This window comes from Ambystoma mexicanum, chromosome 1q, assembly GCF_040938575.1.
Source record: "Ambystoma mexicanum isolate Mex_15411 chromosome 1q, UKY_AmexF1_1, whole genome shotgun sequence".
NCBI lineage: Eukaryota > Metazoa > Chordata > Amphibia > Caudata > Ambystomatidae > Ambystoma > Ambystoma mexicanum.
The window spans coordinates 77,174,755-77,194,053 of record NC_090922.1 but is presented as its reverse complement, the minus strand read 5'-3'; the positions used below and the strand labels follow the sequence as shown (position 1 = coordinate 77,194,053).

The 19,299-nt window shown below is 47.6% G+C and overlaps 1 protein-coding gene across 3 annotated transcripts in view; it reads left to right on the top strand.

Moving 5' to 3' along the window:
- Positions 1-15,930, top strand: part of SPIRE2 (spire type actin nucleation factor 2) — a 468,191-nt gene extending 452,261 nt beyond the window's left edge. For all 3 annotated transcript variants that reach the window (XM_069635566.1, XM_069635565.1, XM_069635564.1), the window contains one exon: positions 2,655-15,930. In XM_069635566.1, the coding sequence (XP_069491667.1) occupies positions 2,655-2,871 (217 nt within the window). In that variant the 3' untranslated portion in view covers positions 2,872-15,930. The remainder of the gene's footprint in view (positions 1-2,654) is intronic.
- The last annotated feature ends 3,369 nt before the right edge of the window (positions 15,931-19,299 follow it).

The window sequence follows — 19,299 nt, the reverse complement described above, 5'->3', positions numbered from 1 at the left end:
GTGGGGGTGGTGGGAGACATGAGTGGTGGCCTGGTGGAGGCTGCCCCTGCTGGCTGGGGGGTGGGGTGGTGGGAGACATGAGTGGGGGCCTGGTGGAGGCTGCCCCTGCACTGCTGGGGGGTGGGGTGGTGGGAGACATGGGTGGGGGCCTGGTGGAGGGTGCCCCTGTACTGCTGGGGGGTGGGGGTGGTGGGAGACATGGGTGGTGGCCTGGTGGAGGGTGCCCCTGCACTGCTGGGGGGTTGGGGGTGGGAGACATGGGTGGGGGCCTGGTGGTGGGTGCCCCTGGTGGCTGGGGGGTGGGGGTGATGGGAGACATGAGTGGGGGCCTGGTGGAGGGAGGGTGCCCCTGCACTGCTGGGGAGTGGTGGTGATAGGGGACATGGGTGGTGGCCTGGTGGAGGCTGCCCCTGCTGGCTGTGGGGTGGGGGGGGTGGGAGACATGAGTGGGGGCCTGGTGGAGGCTGCCCCTGGTGGCTGGGGGGTGGGGGTGCTGGGTGACATGAGCAGGTGTGCAGGGTAGTCCCCTGTGGTGTGTGCTGCCTGCAGGGGCCGTGGAGGGTGTACAGGGAATACCTGGGAGCACACAGCCAAATCGCGTGTAGATTTTCCCGCGTACCCCTGTCATACACGTGCCCAGCCAAATCGCGTGTGGAACTTCCCGCGCACCCCTGAAATCCACGTACCCGGCCAAATCGCGTGTGGAACTTCCCGCGCACCCCTGTAATCCACGTACACGGCCAAATCGCGTGTGGAACTTCCCGCGCACCCCTGAAATCCACGTACCCGGCCAATTCGCGTGTGGAACTTCCCGCGCACCCCTGAAATCCGCGTACCCTGACAAATCGCGTGTGGAACTTCCTGCGCACCCCTGTAATCCACGTACACGGCCAAATCGCGTGTGGAACTTCCCCCGCACCCCTGTACTACACGTACACGGCCAAATCGCGTGTGGAACTTCCCGCGCACCCCTGTAATCCGCGTACCCTGACAAATCGCATGTGGAACTTCCCCCAAACCCCTGGAATTCACGTACCCTGACAAATCGCGTGTGGAAATTCCCGCGCACCCCTGAAATCCACATACCCGGCCAAATCGCGTGTGGAACTTCCCGCGCACCCCAGAAATCCACGTACCCGGCCAAATCGCGTGTGGACCTTCCCGCGCACCCCTGAAATCCACGTACCCGGCCAAATCGTGTGTGGAAATTCCCGCGCACCCCTGAAATCCACATACACGGCCAAATCGCGTGTGAGACTACCCGCGCACCCCGGTATACACGCACACGTATTTTTTGTCAGCGGGTGTCCGTGTTTGTGGGTACCCCTTTGCACGTCATTTGTCCTGGAGGGCCACAGTATAGGACATTCATCATGGCAGTATATAGGTGCTATTTGTTGGCGCACCTTTTGGCGCACATTTCTTACAGGCGCAGAGACGCTACCGCCTGCTTTCTTGTGGCGGTCGTGTTTGTGCCTGTGCGCTGGTTTGAGCGTGCGCTTTTTTCCCCTATTCTATTCCATGAATACGTGTTGTAGGCGAGCGTGTGGGCGTTCCGCGCACTTGTGCCCTGTACTTCCACCGTGACACCCACATTTTGGCAAGTTGTTCCCCATTCCGAGTGTTACGCCCCGTGTTCCGCCTACTTTTGTTGCGTGCGCCGCGCTATGTGCGATTTTTGCTGTGGCCTGTGCGATTTTCGCTGTGACCTGGCGCACGCAGTCAGATGGCCTGTGCGCCAACGTGCGCCGCGCACTTTTTTATCGCACATCCAAAGGTTTTCTCACGCACGGCCTTCCATGAATCGATGTGCGCTGCTTTTCGTGCGATTTTCGCACTTGCACTGCGATTTTCGCTATTCCACTGCGATTCGCACGTTTTTGGCCACTTGCGCCGCGCTAATTATTCCATGAATCGGCCTGTAAATGTCCACTGTGTCCTGTTGCTTTTTCAAAGACGGAAGACTGCTCCCTGGATTTGCTGACCTAACAACTTTACCTAAAGCAAGGTCCCTGAAAAGTATGCCAATACTTTAGAAAGAAAGAAATAAGAATCATACAAGACATCAATTACATACAATAGCTGAAGAAAAGAACTGCAATACAATATGTGAAAAATAATGTTGGCATGCTAGCAAAGTGTCCCCTACTATGATTCCACCATGCCACGTCAATAACAAAGCCTTCCTCTACAATCGCCTGCTAGGTTCCCTCGAATTCTTTTAAATTGTACATTAATGAATAGCAACGAAGTTATGGTGGGTTTAAAAAGGCTTGAAAAAACTCTTTCCCCTGAAATGTGAAAGTAGGATAATACATTTGAGAAAAGGCATACATGCCGCAACTCTACCTAGTAGCCGTCACAGGAAGTTCACCTCCAGATCAGAGCCACATCAGCAAGGCAGTGTGGGTATGCAAATGAGCCCATATGCAATCCTTTTGCTCCAGGAAATTGTCTTTGTCTTACAGGGCAGTGCTATGGTATACATAACTTTATAAACACAAGACATTTCTCAGGCCACTTTCCATGTATTAAACTGAAAACGTACATTCATCTCCTGTATTCATGAAAAACAAATAACTCTTTCTACTTATTTCCTTCACTGACTATCTGAAAGTTTCCCATGCCTTCTCTCTTGTGTCTTTATCTTCAAGGTCTCTGAGGGGAACCTCGTGGCGGAGTGTGGAAGAAGAGTTCCCCCACATCTATGCCCATGGCTGCATGCTGAAGGATGTATGCAGGGACTGTACCAGTTTTGTGGCGGATGTCATAACTTCGAGCCGCAAAAGCGTGGACATCTTGAACAACACTCCTAGCCGCAAAGCCAAGTCCTTACAGTACCACCCTGGCAGGTCGGCTCCGTGGAAGTGAGCTACTACCATCTCGCCACTTTCTGTTGTGGACAGGAAAGGACAGTGGGCAACTTCTGGAGTGGGTTTTTCCAATGACTCACCATTCCCCCAACCGCTGTAGAGCTCCATGCAAGTAACCTGGCCATAGGGCAGCTAATCATATCTTCCATTACCTCTTCTTTCCCCACTAACTGCATCATTTGAAATATACATGTATCCACCAACTTCCATGGAACTGTGCTTTCAAATCTAAGCACTCTCTAATTTCCACAGCCGCCCGCCGGCCTGCTGGATGGAGTGAAATGTCCAAATGATTTTACAATTCGCGCCAGATACTGCGCCAATGCACTTCTAAGATACCCACAAGCTCCTCCATGACACTGCTCCTAAAAGCAAGCCCTTGGAGGGCGTTTGGCAGGTGACTGTGGAGGGCCATCTGCTGAGGAAAACCTGCTTTCTGCTCTCCTAAAAATAAGGCTGAACTGCCCGATTGAAAGCCAGGCAAAGTGTGGCCTGCGGAGCTCAGAACTGTGCCCTCTGCACTGGGAAGGACCTCAACTGTGAAACGGCCATCACATCAGTTCCTGAAAAGACGATGATTATTTTATTTTTTACGATGATGGGGACATTGTTATAATTATTCTCAATTTTTGGAAGAAAATACTGAACGATTCCTCTCCCTCAATCTTTTGAAGAGTTATTGAGGGATCATCGCATGGATGATGTTGGGGCACTCTAGCTCACCTACAGACCGCATCGGTGCATTGAAGAAAAGTGTAAAGGAGCATAAACTGCAACCCATTGGTGTGTTCCAGTAGAGAGGTGTACATACACACGTCATCCACATGGCGAAGAGGAAACTGGCCATATTGGTATTTTGTAGCAATTGTGAAGATCATTGTATTGTACAGTTAGATGGACTATATCAGCACGTTAAAGGAAAAATGAGTATACAGACCGTATCGGTGCGTTGGAGAGGTATTCGGACCATATTGGTGCTTTGAAACTTGTCCTAACTTGCTAACCAGTTGCTTTTTTTTTCTGTACATCATCTGACCGTAAACTCGCTAGAGACAATGTGAAGGTGGAACTGCCATGCGCACGTGGGAAGAACTCTACCAGGCCAGGCTGTCTCGTAGGCATGCATGAAACATGTCTGTGCGGACCGGATATACCAACGGTTTGGGCAGGGTGCCACGGCAGTGGTGGTATGATACGTGTTAGCATGAAGATAGCACACGTTGAATATGTTCTGGGTGGCTTTTGAATGTGCAGCTAGACAGTGTTCCACTCGGGGTTCCTCTTCTCGGTTGAGGTTCTCCTGCTCTGTGCTAGACTGATACACCAGGTAAGCAGGTGCACACTGCGCTCCTAGGAACCACCTTGATGTCGCTGTGTTAGGTCGGGGGTCTCTTAACATGCAATGTGACTAGCCAAAGTAGACTGAATCCCGCTTGCAATGCAGCCATTCTGACTCCATCAGTGCATGTGGAGTGTCTTGTAGTATTTGGGGGTGGTGATGGCTTTCCATGTGAAACTCAAACAAGAACATGGCAGACATGCCCCGTTGCCCAATCAATACTATGTGTGTTTCAATATGTAGGCAGATATGTTACCCAATTGAGTTCCATCTTTTACACATATATCCCAGGCTGTCGTTGGGCACCATGAAAAATGCACATATCTCAGTGTCCCAAGTGCATATCGGATACCGTGAGACGGGTGGATGTAGTCATTGCTAGTGTATAGGGTTCCAATCATGATGCAGCTAACCATTTTTCCTAGTTAAATGTCGGGTTCCATGTTGACATCACGTTGCCCTGTTGTTTTGTTGTATTCTGTGTGCTATGAAACTGAGCTAATGTGTATTGCCTTGTAACATGTGCCCTAGGACATGCACATCTTTTTCCACACGGTATATCTTTCAGTTCTATGTACAAAGGTTCCTATGTTGTCATTGAGTCTTGTATACCATGCAGATATGCCAATACCCAGTTGTCTCACTTTGCCATGCAGAGTGCCCAGTGTCCCCGATTATGGCCTGCTCTGTTAGTCATTTAACGTTTGAAGTGTATCTGTCATGCAGGCTGGCCACTATCCAGGGTTCAGGCTCTCTTCTGTGTTTGGTTCAGGTGTCATGGCACCCGTTGCTCGGCTGAGTTCCAAGTGCCATGTAGACACTACAATGGACAAGTTATTGGCAGAGTTCTTTGGAGCAGGAGTGATCCCAGTGTTCCAGTTCCTGGTTGCACAGTATGTGCTGTTCATGGACACAATTTTCTAGCTGGTTTTTAATCAGAGCCATTCCACTGAGTCCAGTCGTCGCACTGTGTTGCGTGCAAGCCGTGCGGATTTCGCAAGGCTGTTTGTATCCGACTATGATCCAGTGAGCCAGGCAGGTATTACACGACCCAGAGCTACCCTGGATTCTGTGTCTGATGCAGATATCCAATGCCACCCAGTTCCACGTCCGATGGCCCCAAGTTGAAGGCTGCAAGATATTTTTACATCCAACAGTCCTTATTTTACTCTGGGCTTTTCTTTCTGTCTACTAATGTTTGCAGGAATAGTTTATAGACTTCAGAAGGGTACCGCCACAGTGATGTCAGAGGACACCCAATTTACGCTGGCGGCGAGTGCTATGCCAATATCCCGATGACTTCAATTTCGAGACGATTTCTTTAAGGACACAATGCCTATTTCCCAAGGAAGACTAATTCCATGTTTCTGTGGTAGTTAACGGTACCCCTACACTTAAAAGAAACTCCGGCCTGCTAGACCTATGCCTGTCTTATAAGTGGGGCCCACCTGTTCAATGCTGCTGTCCTGGGAGGATAGCTCAGCGGCAACGTGCTCGCCTTGGAAACAAGACAACCCGAAGCAACACAGGTTCGAACCCCGGGTCCACACTTAGAAACCTCCAGGTATTAAGCGCGTTATAAATAGCAACTAAGAGACATATTCTTGTAACAGCGCCTCGATGCCCACGGGCTGTGTGAGCGCTTTAAAAATATATGCTTGGATGGGCACTATCAGCGTGGCCCAAATTCGTGGTACGCAATGCCAATGTTATAAGCCCCCGGCTGACTCAAGGCGGGTATCTGTTTACATACCATGCCAATATAACACAGACCCCCAATGCACAACTTATGTCTGTACATATGAAATGAAATATATCAGGACCAGCAAATTCACAGTATTTGCCTGCTTGTACGCTATGCCAAAATTCACAGGGGCGTGAATTCACGGCTGCTGTCTATGTGCATGCCAAAGCCACTATCACAGGGGACTCCACACCCCATTCACAATTACTGTCTGTATGCATGCAAATCTTACACCATCCACACACTATTCGCAGCTTCTGTCTGTCTGTATGTATGTATGCTAAGCAAAATCACATATGCTCCATTTAACGGCTGATGTCTGTATTTATGCCATTCCAAAATTACAGGGCCCTCAGGTTCGCGACTGATTACTGCATGCCATGCTATCCCTGTATCAAAGTTCAAGTGAGTGCTTCGGGCTGCAGGCATGCCATGTAAATATCACAGAGACCCTATTTCCTGGCAGCTGCCTATATGTATGCCATGTCAGTATCAGAGGAGCCATCGGTTGACGGCTATTGCCCGTCTATAAGCTATGATCACCGGAGCTCCGCTATCTCTACACCCCTCCCTGTTTATGCCTACCATCTCTATGTGCACCATTGCAGAGGCACCCAATTCACAGCTGCTGTCTGGGTGCATGCCATGCTAATATTGACGGGAAACGCAAATCATGTCTTCTGACTGGATGCATGCCATGCCAATATCACATGGACCCTAATTGACATCTGCTGTTTGTGCATGATATCACAATATCAGAGGGACCGCCACTTCGCGGCTGCAGTCGGTCTCAAGTGGTTAATAACCACTGAACAGGTTATCATGTCTGTTCTTGCGAGAGAGGGGCGCCCGCTACCTTTGTAAAACGGTCTGTATGTCAGGCATGCATCTATCACAGAGACCCCCCATCTGATCTGCCCAATTGCAAGCTAGAATTGCAGGACTCTCCATGCATAGTTGGGTTTGGGCTGTTTTTAAAAGGTTATTTTTCATGTATGCTTTGTCAGTATCGCGAAAAACCCAAATCACGGATGTTTTTTTTTGTATGCATGCCAAGTCAATATCAAAAATGGGGGGGTGGCAGCTCTTTACTCAGCAATTCTGTTTCTCATTCATCTCTCAATATTCTTGGTTTCTCTACCTACTGTGGTGTGCATAACTACAAGAGCCCGGTTCCATGTGATGTTACCGAAATGTGTTTTTACCGAAAACTGTTTTACCGAGCCGATTTTACAGAAAAAATGTTCAGTATTTATTGTTTTTGAAGTTGAGGGGTCCCCCACCCTAACCCCCCCCGTTTTTTTCTAGTTGTAACCCCTACTACCCCTGCACCTCTTTTACCCCACCACCCAACTATTTTTTAAAAACACTAAAAAAAAAAGTCGGTCATATCTTTTCGACAAAACAGTCTTCAGTAAAGACATTTCGGTAACCACTGGACACCCAATAGCCCGTGTTAGATCCACCATGAAAGCTGCACAGCGGATTGAGCAGCAGTACGCATTTCTTTAACCTGTGATCTGAACTGCGGGAGTAGGCGGAGCCTACAATGATTTCTTATGGGAATTCAGAATTGACATAGACGCTCCTAGCACGTGTGGAAGAGGATCAGAGCACAATGCAATGTAAAAGCGGAAACTTGAAAGCATTGGTGTGCATGCATGCTTGCCCACACCTAGTCTGAGCCCTGCCAAGCATGCAGGATTCCTGACGCCAGTTGTCTTTCTCTCCTTTCATAGTTTAGTCATGCACCTAGAGACAGAAGGCCGTGACCGCAGATGCATTGTATTTAGGATAGGGGAGAGTGGGACAGTATGGGATGGACTACAAGAGTAACCACATTACGTAACTCATACTTACTATCCTTCATATTATTATTACGTTTAGCCTCTGATTCCATGCCATGCCCTATTCTAATCTTGGGCTTTGCTTTTTACTTTCGTTTTTACTTTAGTTCATTGTATTCAATGGAAATATGCCAAGACTACAACTCCCAGAAAGCAGGATATGAAAGCCCAGAAATGGGGTATGTGTCTGTGAGGACATGAAGGAAAGATTCAGAAACATTTAGCAACTCAGACGAGAGATGCTCCGAGGATCCCAGAGAGTCTTGTGAGAATGGCTTCATGGAACGCAATGTCAGGTTTTGATCTGACGTCCAGCACACAGTATTTGCCAAAGAGGCGAAGAGTATCCCTTGTGGATACTTTAGAGACCATGTCCAGCACAACATATTTCTGCATACCCACTGACGCTGCCTTGTCCGTGCTTGAACATGAGTTACACATACAGGAGAGGATCCAAGGGGCAATGGAAGCCTCCAGGGCTTGTTGGTCTGGGCCAGTGCCACCATACATAATGAATAATCTGTTGCAGACCAGAAAGATTATGATACAGATCTAGCCTGTAAACCTTTCAAATAGTCAGGTTGTGAAGCCTCCTTTTTACATCAGTGGATGGATTGGGGAAAAAATAAGAAAGAAAATGTCCTAATTCATGTGAAAATCCAGAAAGGGAAGATTGAGCGCTAAGAATGATCTTAACACCCTGAAAAACACTGAAAGACACGCAAGAGAAGCGTCTCTTTAGCTTACATATATTCCTAGTCGACATGCATGCCGCTAGTTCAATGCCATTTTGTGTCAAGGGTTCATAAGCAAAAGGAAACAACAGAATACAATTGTGAACAAGATGGGGGCCTCCGAACAAGGGGGTCAATATGATGCTGAACACTTTTCTACATAGAGAAAAATCCTGTATGGGCACCAATCGCTACCAAAGAGGACACAAAAGACTTATCCTAAATCCCCGAGTTAGCCAAGTGGGAAACTAAGGAGTGTGCATAACATACAATAAACCTATTTTAATCTTTTGAAGAGGCTCAGTGACACTTGCTCTTTTTCTGGCACAAATATCAGTGTTATCTTAAAAGAGCTTAAGATGTCTGTGGGCTAGCTCCTTATGCACAACAACTTTGGGCGGAAAAGTCTCACTAAACTCTGCTCAGCTCCAGGAGATCAGAGAACCTAAATCGGTTGGGCCACCTTGGAGCACCCAGGGTCATCAGCCGCTCCTAGCTTTTCCGTAATTTGTGACTAAAGTTATTAATAAGGGGGATCAGGTCAATGCCATAAAGAAAGACTAACCCCACACGATCAGCTGATCAAAAATGTTTTCTTATACAAGAAGTGAACAAAACCCTTTTGACTTTTCCCTTGACAGGAAATAAGTCCACTCGCTGCTTCTCAGACATGAGGATGAGAAGAGTCATCACTTTGCTGTGCAACGCCGATCAGCGGGTAGTACAGTACAGACCTCACAGAGTTGTACTGGCTGTTCTGGGCAGTCACTTAATGTGTGGCAGATAACCATTTATCTTTGGACAGAGCCCAAGTCTGCAATTCCTCTGCCAAGCTTCGTATCTAGATCGGGTGCCTCTTTGCTTGTTGATGTAAAATACTTCAGTGGTATTGTCGGTATTGGCAAGGCATCTATGTCTCTGCACTGGCAAAGAAAATCCTTCAATGTCAGACTGTCTAGGCAGAGTCAGACTACAGCATGTGGATCCACAGTAGTCCCAAAGTGGTGACACGCCCTTGCGCAAAAGATTGCAACTCTAGCAAGATCTCTGGGTATAGGAGATGGAATGGACTGTGACTTGAAGGTTGGACAACCGCCATCTCAAATCTAGCTTAACTTGTTCCAAGACAGGGATCAACTTAGGTTGTGTGTTGGTCTCCTGACTCAAGTATTAACTGTCACAGTGTTTCCTGGAACCAATAAGGACGCAAAGATCATAAGTTTGAGTTCAATGCCTTTATTTCAGCATTAATGAGAATTAGATGAGATTTTTTAAACAAAATAAGTCAGGATCGATTTGTCCTCCTTGGTTTTGCCATATCTCTTCACCCCTGGGAGAGCGCTGAAATGACCTGTATGATTCCCTGAGCTGTGAGGCCTGCCTGGATTCTTAAATGTCTGTTTCAGTCTAAACAGTTCCAAAAGGGATTTATTATCGCTTTACTTGGGAGTGCATGCTTCAGGGTATTCTGAACTCTTCTTCTTTTGCTGATATAACTGCAGGCTTTCCAGAGTTCCATACCCCAAGACACACTCAGGCAGATAGATTTGGCAGCATCTGGATCAGTGGTAGCAACCAGCAAGGCAAGTGAAAGCGGTGTCTCTGGAGACCGGGAGGATGCTCTGGGGCAACAAGTTTGTCTTGGAAGCAAGACAACGCAGAGCAACACAGGTTTGAATCCCGATCCAGTGCTTAGAGACGGTATTAAGCGTGTTACAAAACATTCAATAATTAATTACCATGGGTCCCTCTTGCTTCTCCCCCCTGTAACTCTGATCTCAATGCTACCTTTCTGATACCCACCGTCAGATCCTTCCTAGTGCCAGCTTGGCATGCCAGAACCTTCCTAGCCTGTCTGCATAAGGGATTGATCTCCACCTTCTCCTTAGTCTCACCTTCCCCATCTGCCAATACCGCCTCCTAACCGCCTTCTCTTCTTGGCACTGTATCCTCCATGCCACCACTGTGTTCCCTCAATGTCACACTGCCCACCTCCTCTGTACCTTCTTTGTCAGTAATTTTTCTCCTACTACATCCTCTGTATCACTAATGTTACCACCTCCTCTTTGTCCATTCCAGCCTCTGATGTTATCAACTCCTGTTCTCCCTTGGTTCTTACCAACTTTACCGGGGCACTTGATTTTCCACCTTCTCTTGCACCCCTGGTCTTACTACATCCTCCTGGTTGCCACTTGCTCCTACTGTTGATACCAACTCCTCCTTCCTCCCGGTTAACCTCACCACCACCTTCCATCTCTTAGCTCTTGCTGCTCTCTTCTACTGCTGCCTTGCCAACCTCGAGTCTCCACTTTCCACAAACCCTCTCCAGTCTCCAGTTACTGCCAATCTTAGGCCGCCTCCTCCTCCTCCATCCCACCCTGGCTGACTGGCCTCCCTGATTTTTATAGGGCTCTTCTTGGGCTGGGCTCTTTGTCGCTGCACTGTGTTTGATAACTGTAACCCCGTTGGAATTGGCTGTAGCTTCTGGGTGCACCTAGCCTCACTTTAGGCCTGGGGGACGGGGGGGGGCATGACCAGGCCTTTATTTGGCCTGTTCACCATCTTGAATCGCAAACCTCCCTCTCTGCTGTGCTCCATGGCTGCCAATACAGGGATCAGGTCTCCTATTCCTGCAGAGTGTGCTATGCAAGTTGGAGATCCTCTGGGTATGTCAAACTGTAGGAATTGCAGTAGATTTGTAACATTGTATCCTCGGTGGGGGGAATGCTCTGCTGAGCAACAGTAAGTGCATAACCGACTCCCGTATAGGTAAACCAGCCATCAGAGAATAGGAAACTTGCGCGTTGACTCTGGAGCTTGCAGAGCAACTCTAGAACTTGAAATATTTTATCAAGTGCAGGCCTCAGTCCAGAGCGATTCATTAGGGTTCTAAAATGTCTATTCGGCTCCTGTCGGGTAAAGAGAAACATATGAAACCAAACCTTATAACTGCTGGGTGCGTGAAAGTAGCCTGAAGAAAGTGCAGTTATTTGTTTTTCCTCCCCAGGGCCCTGTGTCGTTTAGAGAAATCTGTGGTATCACCCATCTGAATGCCCCATCGGAATGATGTTTCCCTGGCCTGTGATGTGGACCAAGGGAGGGTGACATGGGAATCATCTCAATACTACCCACCAGCTCGCGGTGCCACCCATCCCCCTGAGTCACCCACTTGGCAGTCCCCAGAACCAGGCTGGGGATTTCATCATACAACTGTTTCTGTGAGATGTCCAATCCCTGGTGCCCATTTGGAACCACCAAGACATTTGAGGCCACCCAGTACAAGGCCCTCTGAAACAAGCAATTTGTGATAAAAGAGCACTGAATTTGCAAAATATATTCATGCACACTTCCAGACCCTTTGGGAGTCGGAAGGCTTTCCCGACTTCCATGCATAAAGGTTCCACAGTAAAGGCTAGCGATTGGGCTGGAATCATGGTAGAGTTTACAAGGTTCATAAATAGACCCATGGAATGGATGTCACCTAAAACCGAGGGCAGTGTATCCCCTAAAAAGGGGCCCTTGCTGTCATTCAAGTATGCATATATGTAGTCATTGCAACACCTCAACGAATCTATGGCTGCCCTGAGTTCTGGCCGAAAGGCAGCACCCAGCATAGAGAGTGTAGCCCGCCAGCTACCCCCATGTGGAATGACACATCCTCTGGGTGTACATCACAAATACCTTCCCCAAATGTAGAAGCAGCAAGATCTCTGATGGGGTCATTATCTTCAAGGAATCATCGCAGAGGAAATGTTAAAAAAGCTGACGGTCCAGAATGGTGCGAAGACCTCTGCTCCTCTTGTCCATCATTACAAAGCCGAAATAGAAGACTTGGCTTTGCTTGTTGCGCCCGTGCTATGGCCCCGGCTCCAGAAGTTCCTGCACTGTGAGCAGAAGGTCAAGGAGAAGTGGATAAAGGCAGAAGAGGAAGCAAGGAGATGTAACCTAAATGCAGGCTGCCCACTGCCAGAACCGCAGTGTGGCCTCTAATATTCCTCATAGGAATGGCTAGTTAGTCTTGTTTAGTATTTTCTTTCAAGCCTGCTTGCTGCAGGCTGCAATGATTGGTAAAGACACGAACGGCATGACAGGCCCTGACGCTGGTGGCTTTAATAGTGCCTCCCAACACTGAGAATGCTTGAGAAAGGCGTCGTCTAAACAGATTTTGCTGTCACTTTCTCTTTTTTACATTGGGTAAGCACCTTTTGCCCGAGTGAAAAGAAGATGGTTTTCCCAGCAAAGGGAGAATCAAACAGCTTTGCAGTGCCTCAGATAAAGGGAAATGAGGCACACCTACCTGTGCACAGTCATATAAGGGTCCAGGCCCAGCATCACCTTTTACAAGGTCATAGAAGGTTCTTACAATAAATAGGCCATATTATTTATTTTGTGCCACTCTTCCTACCTATTCTTTTGCAGAGGAGACCAGGAGCTTCGTATTATGCAGTGCAGGCATAGAGAAGCCACTGGAGTCAATACCTCTAACCTTGTTGTCCTGATGTGCCAAGGATTACTAAGAGTGGGGGCTCCCTTGCTGAAGGCTGCCCAAAATACATTGGACTGAGCAGGTATGTGAATGGGGATTCACAAGCACTCATAACTAGATGCTTGGCATATGCCAAGCTTTAGGTTGCTTTCAAGCCATCCTTCTGAATAGAATTGGCCCAAAATGGTAAGAACTGGGTCAGAGCCCCCCCCCCTTCTTGGTAAGCGATGGGATGGCCAACTTGAGATCTAGGCAGATCATGGTGCCATCCAATATCCATGAATGCATATAAGAATGTAAACGGGGGAAGGAAGTTCTCCTCTATACTGCAGAAAGTCTGTTAATTGAAGGTGATCAAAATAGGGTGCTTCATTAACAGCCCACAAATCCCCAAAAGAGCCTAACAGCCAAGATGTCCAGTCTTGAGGCCGCAGAGTCTGACAGGGGTCTGAACAATTGTAGGGAAGGAACCAGGGGCCATCCGGATAATAAACTATAAACGACCTGGAGAATAGCAAGAGAACTACCACTAATCCACATTCATCCATCTTGCAGAGATGCAATATTCAGGAATCAAAAATGGGATTGCTTCAGAATCGCAGCTCCTGCAGCAGCCAAAACATAGTCATGGCCCCATATCCGCTCTGACTGTGCTTGTGGTTTCCTTCAGAACCAACCGGATTCAGTGTGGGACCGAGCACAAGTCATGGTCGCCTTCCCCTGTGGCAGTGGTATGCATTTCTGGAGAATGATTGTAAGCGAACGTCTGAAAGCCCAATCACTTCGGACTTTGAAGAAAAGCCTGAAAGGTCAAAGCAGTGTAATGGTCATGGATTTAAGCTGTAGGGCCTTCTCTGGGTGAATCCCTTTATTTGGCTATACTGGCGATACTGGCCAAATCCTTGCTTCATTCTGTATTAGTATCTCAGCATCAGCCAAGGCGCAAGGTCAGAAAACCACCTGCTGTGGGCAAACCCCATTTTTATGGCACGTGGTTATTTCTTGGTCAACCCCAGTGTTTGACCTGAAGAACACCCTTTGGGTGATACCCAATGTTAAGCCTAGGGTCTAACCAAGCATTTGCCTGGGAGAGCCACTGCTGACTGCTGCACCAGTAGCAGTTTTACCATTTGGTATGGTCTGTCTTGAGAGGATCCCATGTCGTTTCATTGACAGGGATTCCTCCGAAGTAATTTACCTTGAAGGAATTCTACTGAAAAAAAATCATTGACTTTTCCTTTTTTTTATTTGGGGGGCTCCCTCCCTCAATCTCCCTTTGTCTATACTGGTCCCCTTACCCAAAGCCCCTACCCACCCCTTTTAACCCCCTATCCCCACCCCACTATATCATGCAATGAGTTTTTTCAGAAGAATTCCTTCGAAGGAATTCCTGTTGGCAAACCAACGGGATACACTTGAGAGAATTAATCACATGTAATAGAAGGCAAAGCCAGCTTTTTCTTGTGTGTGAATAATACTTGAATTCTTGAGGACCTTGAATTCTGAAGATCAGCCCATTATACAGAATTCTTCATGGGGCTTGCTCAAAAAACATCACAGAAAGGATGCATGCATTGGCAAAGGTGATGCAGATTAACTTCTGAAAAATGAAATCTGCAGCACCCACTTCCTTGAAGCCATCATATCAAGGAAAGGATGCACAAGTAGAGGGCAAGCATGTGATGTGCAGTGAAGTCCAACCACCTTGAGCTTAGACAAAGGACTGATATCAGAGAAGCTGGTATGTTGGGGCGAGGGGCATCTGCATGGGATAGGCCATGAGATAAGAGCTTAGTCTTCTAAATGTAAACATTTTCTTTGTGCTGTGCAAAGTGTTAACATCCTATTAGAATTGAAGGAAGGGGCTGGAAGGGACCCACAATTACGAATCTATATCTATGCAAGTGCACATTTAATCACCCGTACATGAATGGCCTTTACTCCAACGACTTTGTATAATGTGCCATATTTAAGCACAAGTTCACGAAAGGGTCTTAAAAGTGACATTCTTGAACCTGCATCATGACAAGGCACTAGTGCATGACCTATCCTCAGCGTATCACATTACTCTCTAGGTGCCATGACCAGATACTGAATGTCAATTCCATGCATATGTTCCATGCTTAGGCACTGGTGCATGACCAGGCTAGGAAAGTCACTTCCTGCATATGTGCCATGTTTACTCGTCCATGCCGAGGTCCTGAACTTGATATTGCTCTATGTGTGCCCCATTAAATCCTCTTTTGTGACCATACCATGAACGCCACAGTGATGAATATATGCCACATTATTTCAAATACTCCACATTTACACACATTTGTATTGGCAGGGCCTGCAATTCATGTCCTTGTAGATGTGCCACATTGAATTATTGCATGTGACCATGCACTTAATGACATCTGCCCGCATAAGGGCCACATCAAAACAGCCTTTGATTTGTGACATATCGAGTATCACACTTTGCACTGCAGTCAATGGTCTTGGGAAGTTTGTTATCTAAAGATGTTCTCATGTTTGTTTGCTGGCGTACTTCCTCACTTTGAGGCAACTCGGCCCCCCCAAAGACAAATTATCTGTGGCTGTTATCCAAGCTGGTTCCCTCCCCCCACACTCAAGAACCTGGATACTGAGCATCCAGCCACGCCTCGGCTGCATCAAGCACCATGTCATGTAAACAGAGAAACGGGATTGCGTGAAAGTACCTGTTGCACACATCCAACAAATGCTGCTCGACGCACCTTGAGACGTGACGCACTACGCTTTACTTCAGTTACTGTATTTACAGAAATATTTGTGGTTATTTATTGTTCTGTTCTGTTTGTGTGTTTGGCACAAGAGTGCACGCTCACCAAAAATGGCGCTTCATGGATTATCTCACCACAGTAAAGATTGTTTCTTTGTTTTTCAGCTGTGTGATTTATTTCTTGTTCACTGTAATTTGAAAGCTACTATGGTTATACTGTTGACTATAGAGCTCCACCTAAGCCGCCCATACGAGGTTGTGGGGGGGCCTCAGCCATAACACCCGAAGTTCCCTGGGATATTTTGGGGTTTTATGTGGGGCCTTCTAGTCCCTTTGTGGCGCTGAACCTGCCTGATGGTGAAACAGTGATAGAGAAAAATGTTTCGAGGGCATGGTACAGTGGCCTCCATGAAGGTATGGTTCATGAAGACCACCTATTGAGCCAGGGTGGTGGCAATTGAGCAAAGCTGAAATTCTGCATGTGCACAGACATTCAGGAGGAGAGCAACTGGAACTGTTATGTAAAAAGGGCTGGGTAGAGGCAAAGAGCTGGACTGGAATACAAGGCTGGAATACCTGCAAGGTAAGAGAGGAGTAAAGCCAGAGCGCATAGTACAGGCAGAATCTGGTGCAGGTAGTACAAACGGATGCACATAGAAAAGATGTACTAGTCAGAGGGAGAGTATGATAAATAAACCACCAGTGAGTAAATGATAGTTTACTTCTTGGGTGTGACCGCCTGGAGTTTTTAAGGTGATTAGCATTCATTTTGCATTAGGGTACTCAAACCGAGTAACCCATCCACACTATGATGACAGAGTGAATCTTTCTTCCTGGAAGTTAACGAACTGCCACATTTTGTTTGGACTAACTGAAGGGCCTCGGAAAAGACTAACTGATACCTTAGGGTTGAACTAACTGGCACCCTTTGACTTGACTAGCGGAAAGCCCAAACAAACGAACAAAGGAAGACAGAAATACTCGAGAAGCAGAAAACAGTAGGAAAGAAAGTAATACAGTAACATGCTAAGGGGAAGGACTGGACTGGATTACTGAAATTAACCTAAGGCAGCAGGGTTAGTAGACGAGGACTAGTGACACATGGGCAAAGGAAAGCATGCCCGATAGAGGGTAGACCGGGAGAGACATCGGGGCAGTGTTGGAGCCAGTTTGTGCTGCCAGCGTGAGCGGGTGGTTCTTGAGGGTACATTGGCATTGTAAATGATTCACGATCAGTGGTAGGAGGTAAATATTGTTAGTGGAAAGGCCTTAACTAATGAATTGGAGTGCAAGAGCAGAGAGTATCCCTGTGACTCCTGCAAGGGGGCCCGACAAAATTTAGAAGGGGTCGGAGGGATTCTCACTGCAAAGAAATTGTGAAATAATGTGTTGAAATAGTGCGTTTTACAGTACAGTTGTTTGAGAAAAATTGGCTAGAAATCGATAGTTTGCAATTGGTTCTCAAGGATAACACATGACAAATCCAGTAGATGCAATGTCACCAACAGTACACAAGAGGATTTTACGAGATTTTCATGAAAATGCAGCCTCAAATTATCTATGGCAGTAATGGTCACTATGCATCACTGGCATGAAGCTGCAGCCACACTCTATGCCACTATTGGTCTCTGTAATTAATTTTCATGAAGCTGTGGCCACAATCCATGCCAGTAAGGGTCCTTGTAAATTAATTTCATGAAGCCTTGCCACAATGCATCTATGCCAGTGTAATCAAACTAAATAACTTTCATGAAACGGAGCCCACAATAGATTTAATTGCTGCTACATAGCATGCTCATGAGGCTGTGCCCACATTATATGCCACCATTGTCCCAGTATATAACTTTGATGATGTCCTGCACACAGTTTAGTGCGAATGTCATAGCATTGTCACTGTAAACAGCTTTCATGATGTGTCTGTTATGAAGACCCCGTGCTTGGCTCCTTGCCATTCAGCCCGTTTATCTGCCTCTCCGTTTTTGAAGCGCTAGCGGTTACCTTGTATACGCAGTGTCTCAGCCTCCAGGTTTCGCGCAGCTTATGTGACTGGTCAGCTGTTGCTACGGCGGGATAGGCTCTGCCCCACGCATGGAGGAACAGTTAAATGAAGCACACAAAGGGTAGGACGCTGCTTCTAATTAGCGTTACTATTACTATCCTTCCTAAACCTAAATTTGCATTTTTGACCCTGGAACGTCCCTTGACTCTTCTATTCACCTGGTCCCCATTGGATTTGCCAAAAGTTTAACTGTTCGGCAACAGTTCCGTCCATTCTGCTAAATGGCTAGATGCCATTCTGGTGGTTATCGAATACTTCACAAAATATGCGGTTTTCATTCCTTGTTCCGGTTTACCTTCTGCTCCGGTATTAGCAGATTTGGTGAGTTTGCACATCTTCCAACACTTCGGTCTGCCTTCTATCATTGTATTGGACAGGGGACCGCAATTCTCCACGCGCTTCTGGAGGGAGCTTACTTCTTCTATTCTTATTGATGACCGTTTCTCCTCTGCCTTCCACCCTTAAACGGATGGTCAAACGGAACGTCTCAATGCTACGATGGAGCAATACCTGAGATGTCTGTGTCTCCAGTTTCAGTTTACCTGGTTGTCTGCTCTACCATTGGCTCAATTTGCATACAACAATTGCATACTGCCACGGGTGTCTCTCCGTTCTTTGCCTTATTCGGATTTCACCCGCGTTATTTGCCATTGGATCCATCACTGCCCGTTGATAACCCGGCGGCCCTGGCAAGTGTGCGCGACATGGACCAATTACATCGGGATGTCCGCCTGCACCTCCTGTGTGCCTAGGTGAGCGCAAAGAAATTTGCTGATGCTCGTCGTTCTCCCGCTCCTGCCTATTGTCCTGGCATGAAGGTTTGGTTATCTACTCGTAATCTAAAGATACCTGGAAAGAAGTCCATACTACCCAGATTCGTAGGCCCCTGCAACATTGCGGCGGTTGCCAACTCTGTCGCTGTACGCCTTTCCCTGCCGGCAGCCTGGCGGATTCACCCTGTTTTTCATGTTTCCTTGATTAAACCTTGTCTCACGGGTACTCACCTATCTCGTCGCCTGGCTCTTGTCTTGGTGGACGGGGAGGAGGAGTTCAAAGTGTGTGCTATTCTGGACATCAAGCTATCTAGGGGGACCGTCTATTATTTGGTGGATTGGAAGGGCTACGGTCTGGAGGACCGCACTTGGGAACCCCTCTCGCACCTGCATTCGCCTTCCCTGTTGCGGGTCTTCCATGCTGCCAGGGGGTTGCAGTGGCCTTTGCGGGAGGATACTGTTATGAAGACCCCGTGCTTGGCTCCTTGCCATTCAACCCGTTTATCTGCCTCTCTGTTTTTGCAGCGCTGGCGGTTACTTTGGAGACGCAGTGTCTCAGCATCCAGCTTTCTCGCAGCTCATGTGGCAGGTGAGCTGTTGCTACGGCGCGGTAGGCTTCGCCCCACGCACGAAGGGACAGTTCAATGAAGCACACAAAGGGTAGGACGCTGCTTCTAATTAGCGTTACTATTACCATCCTT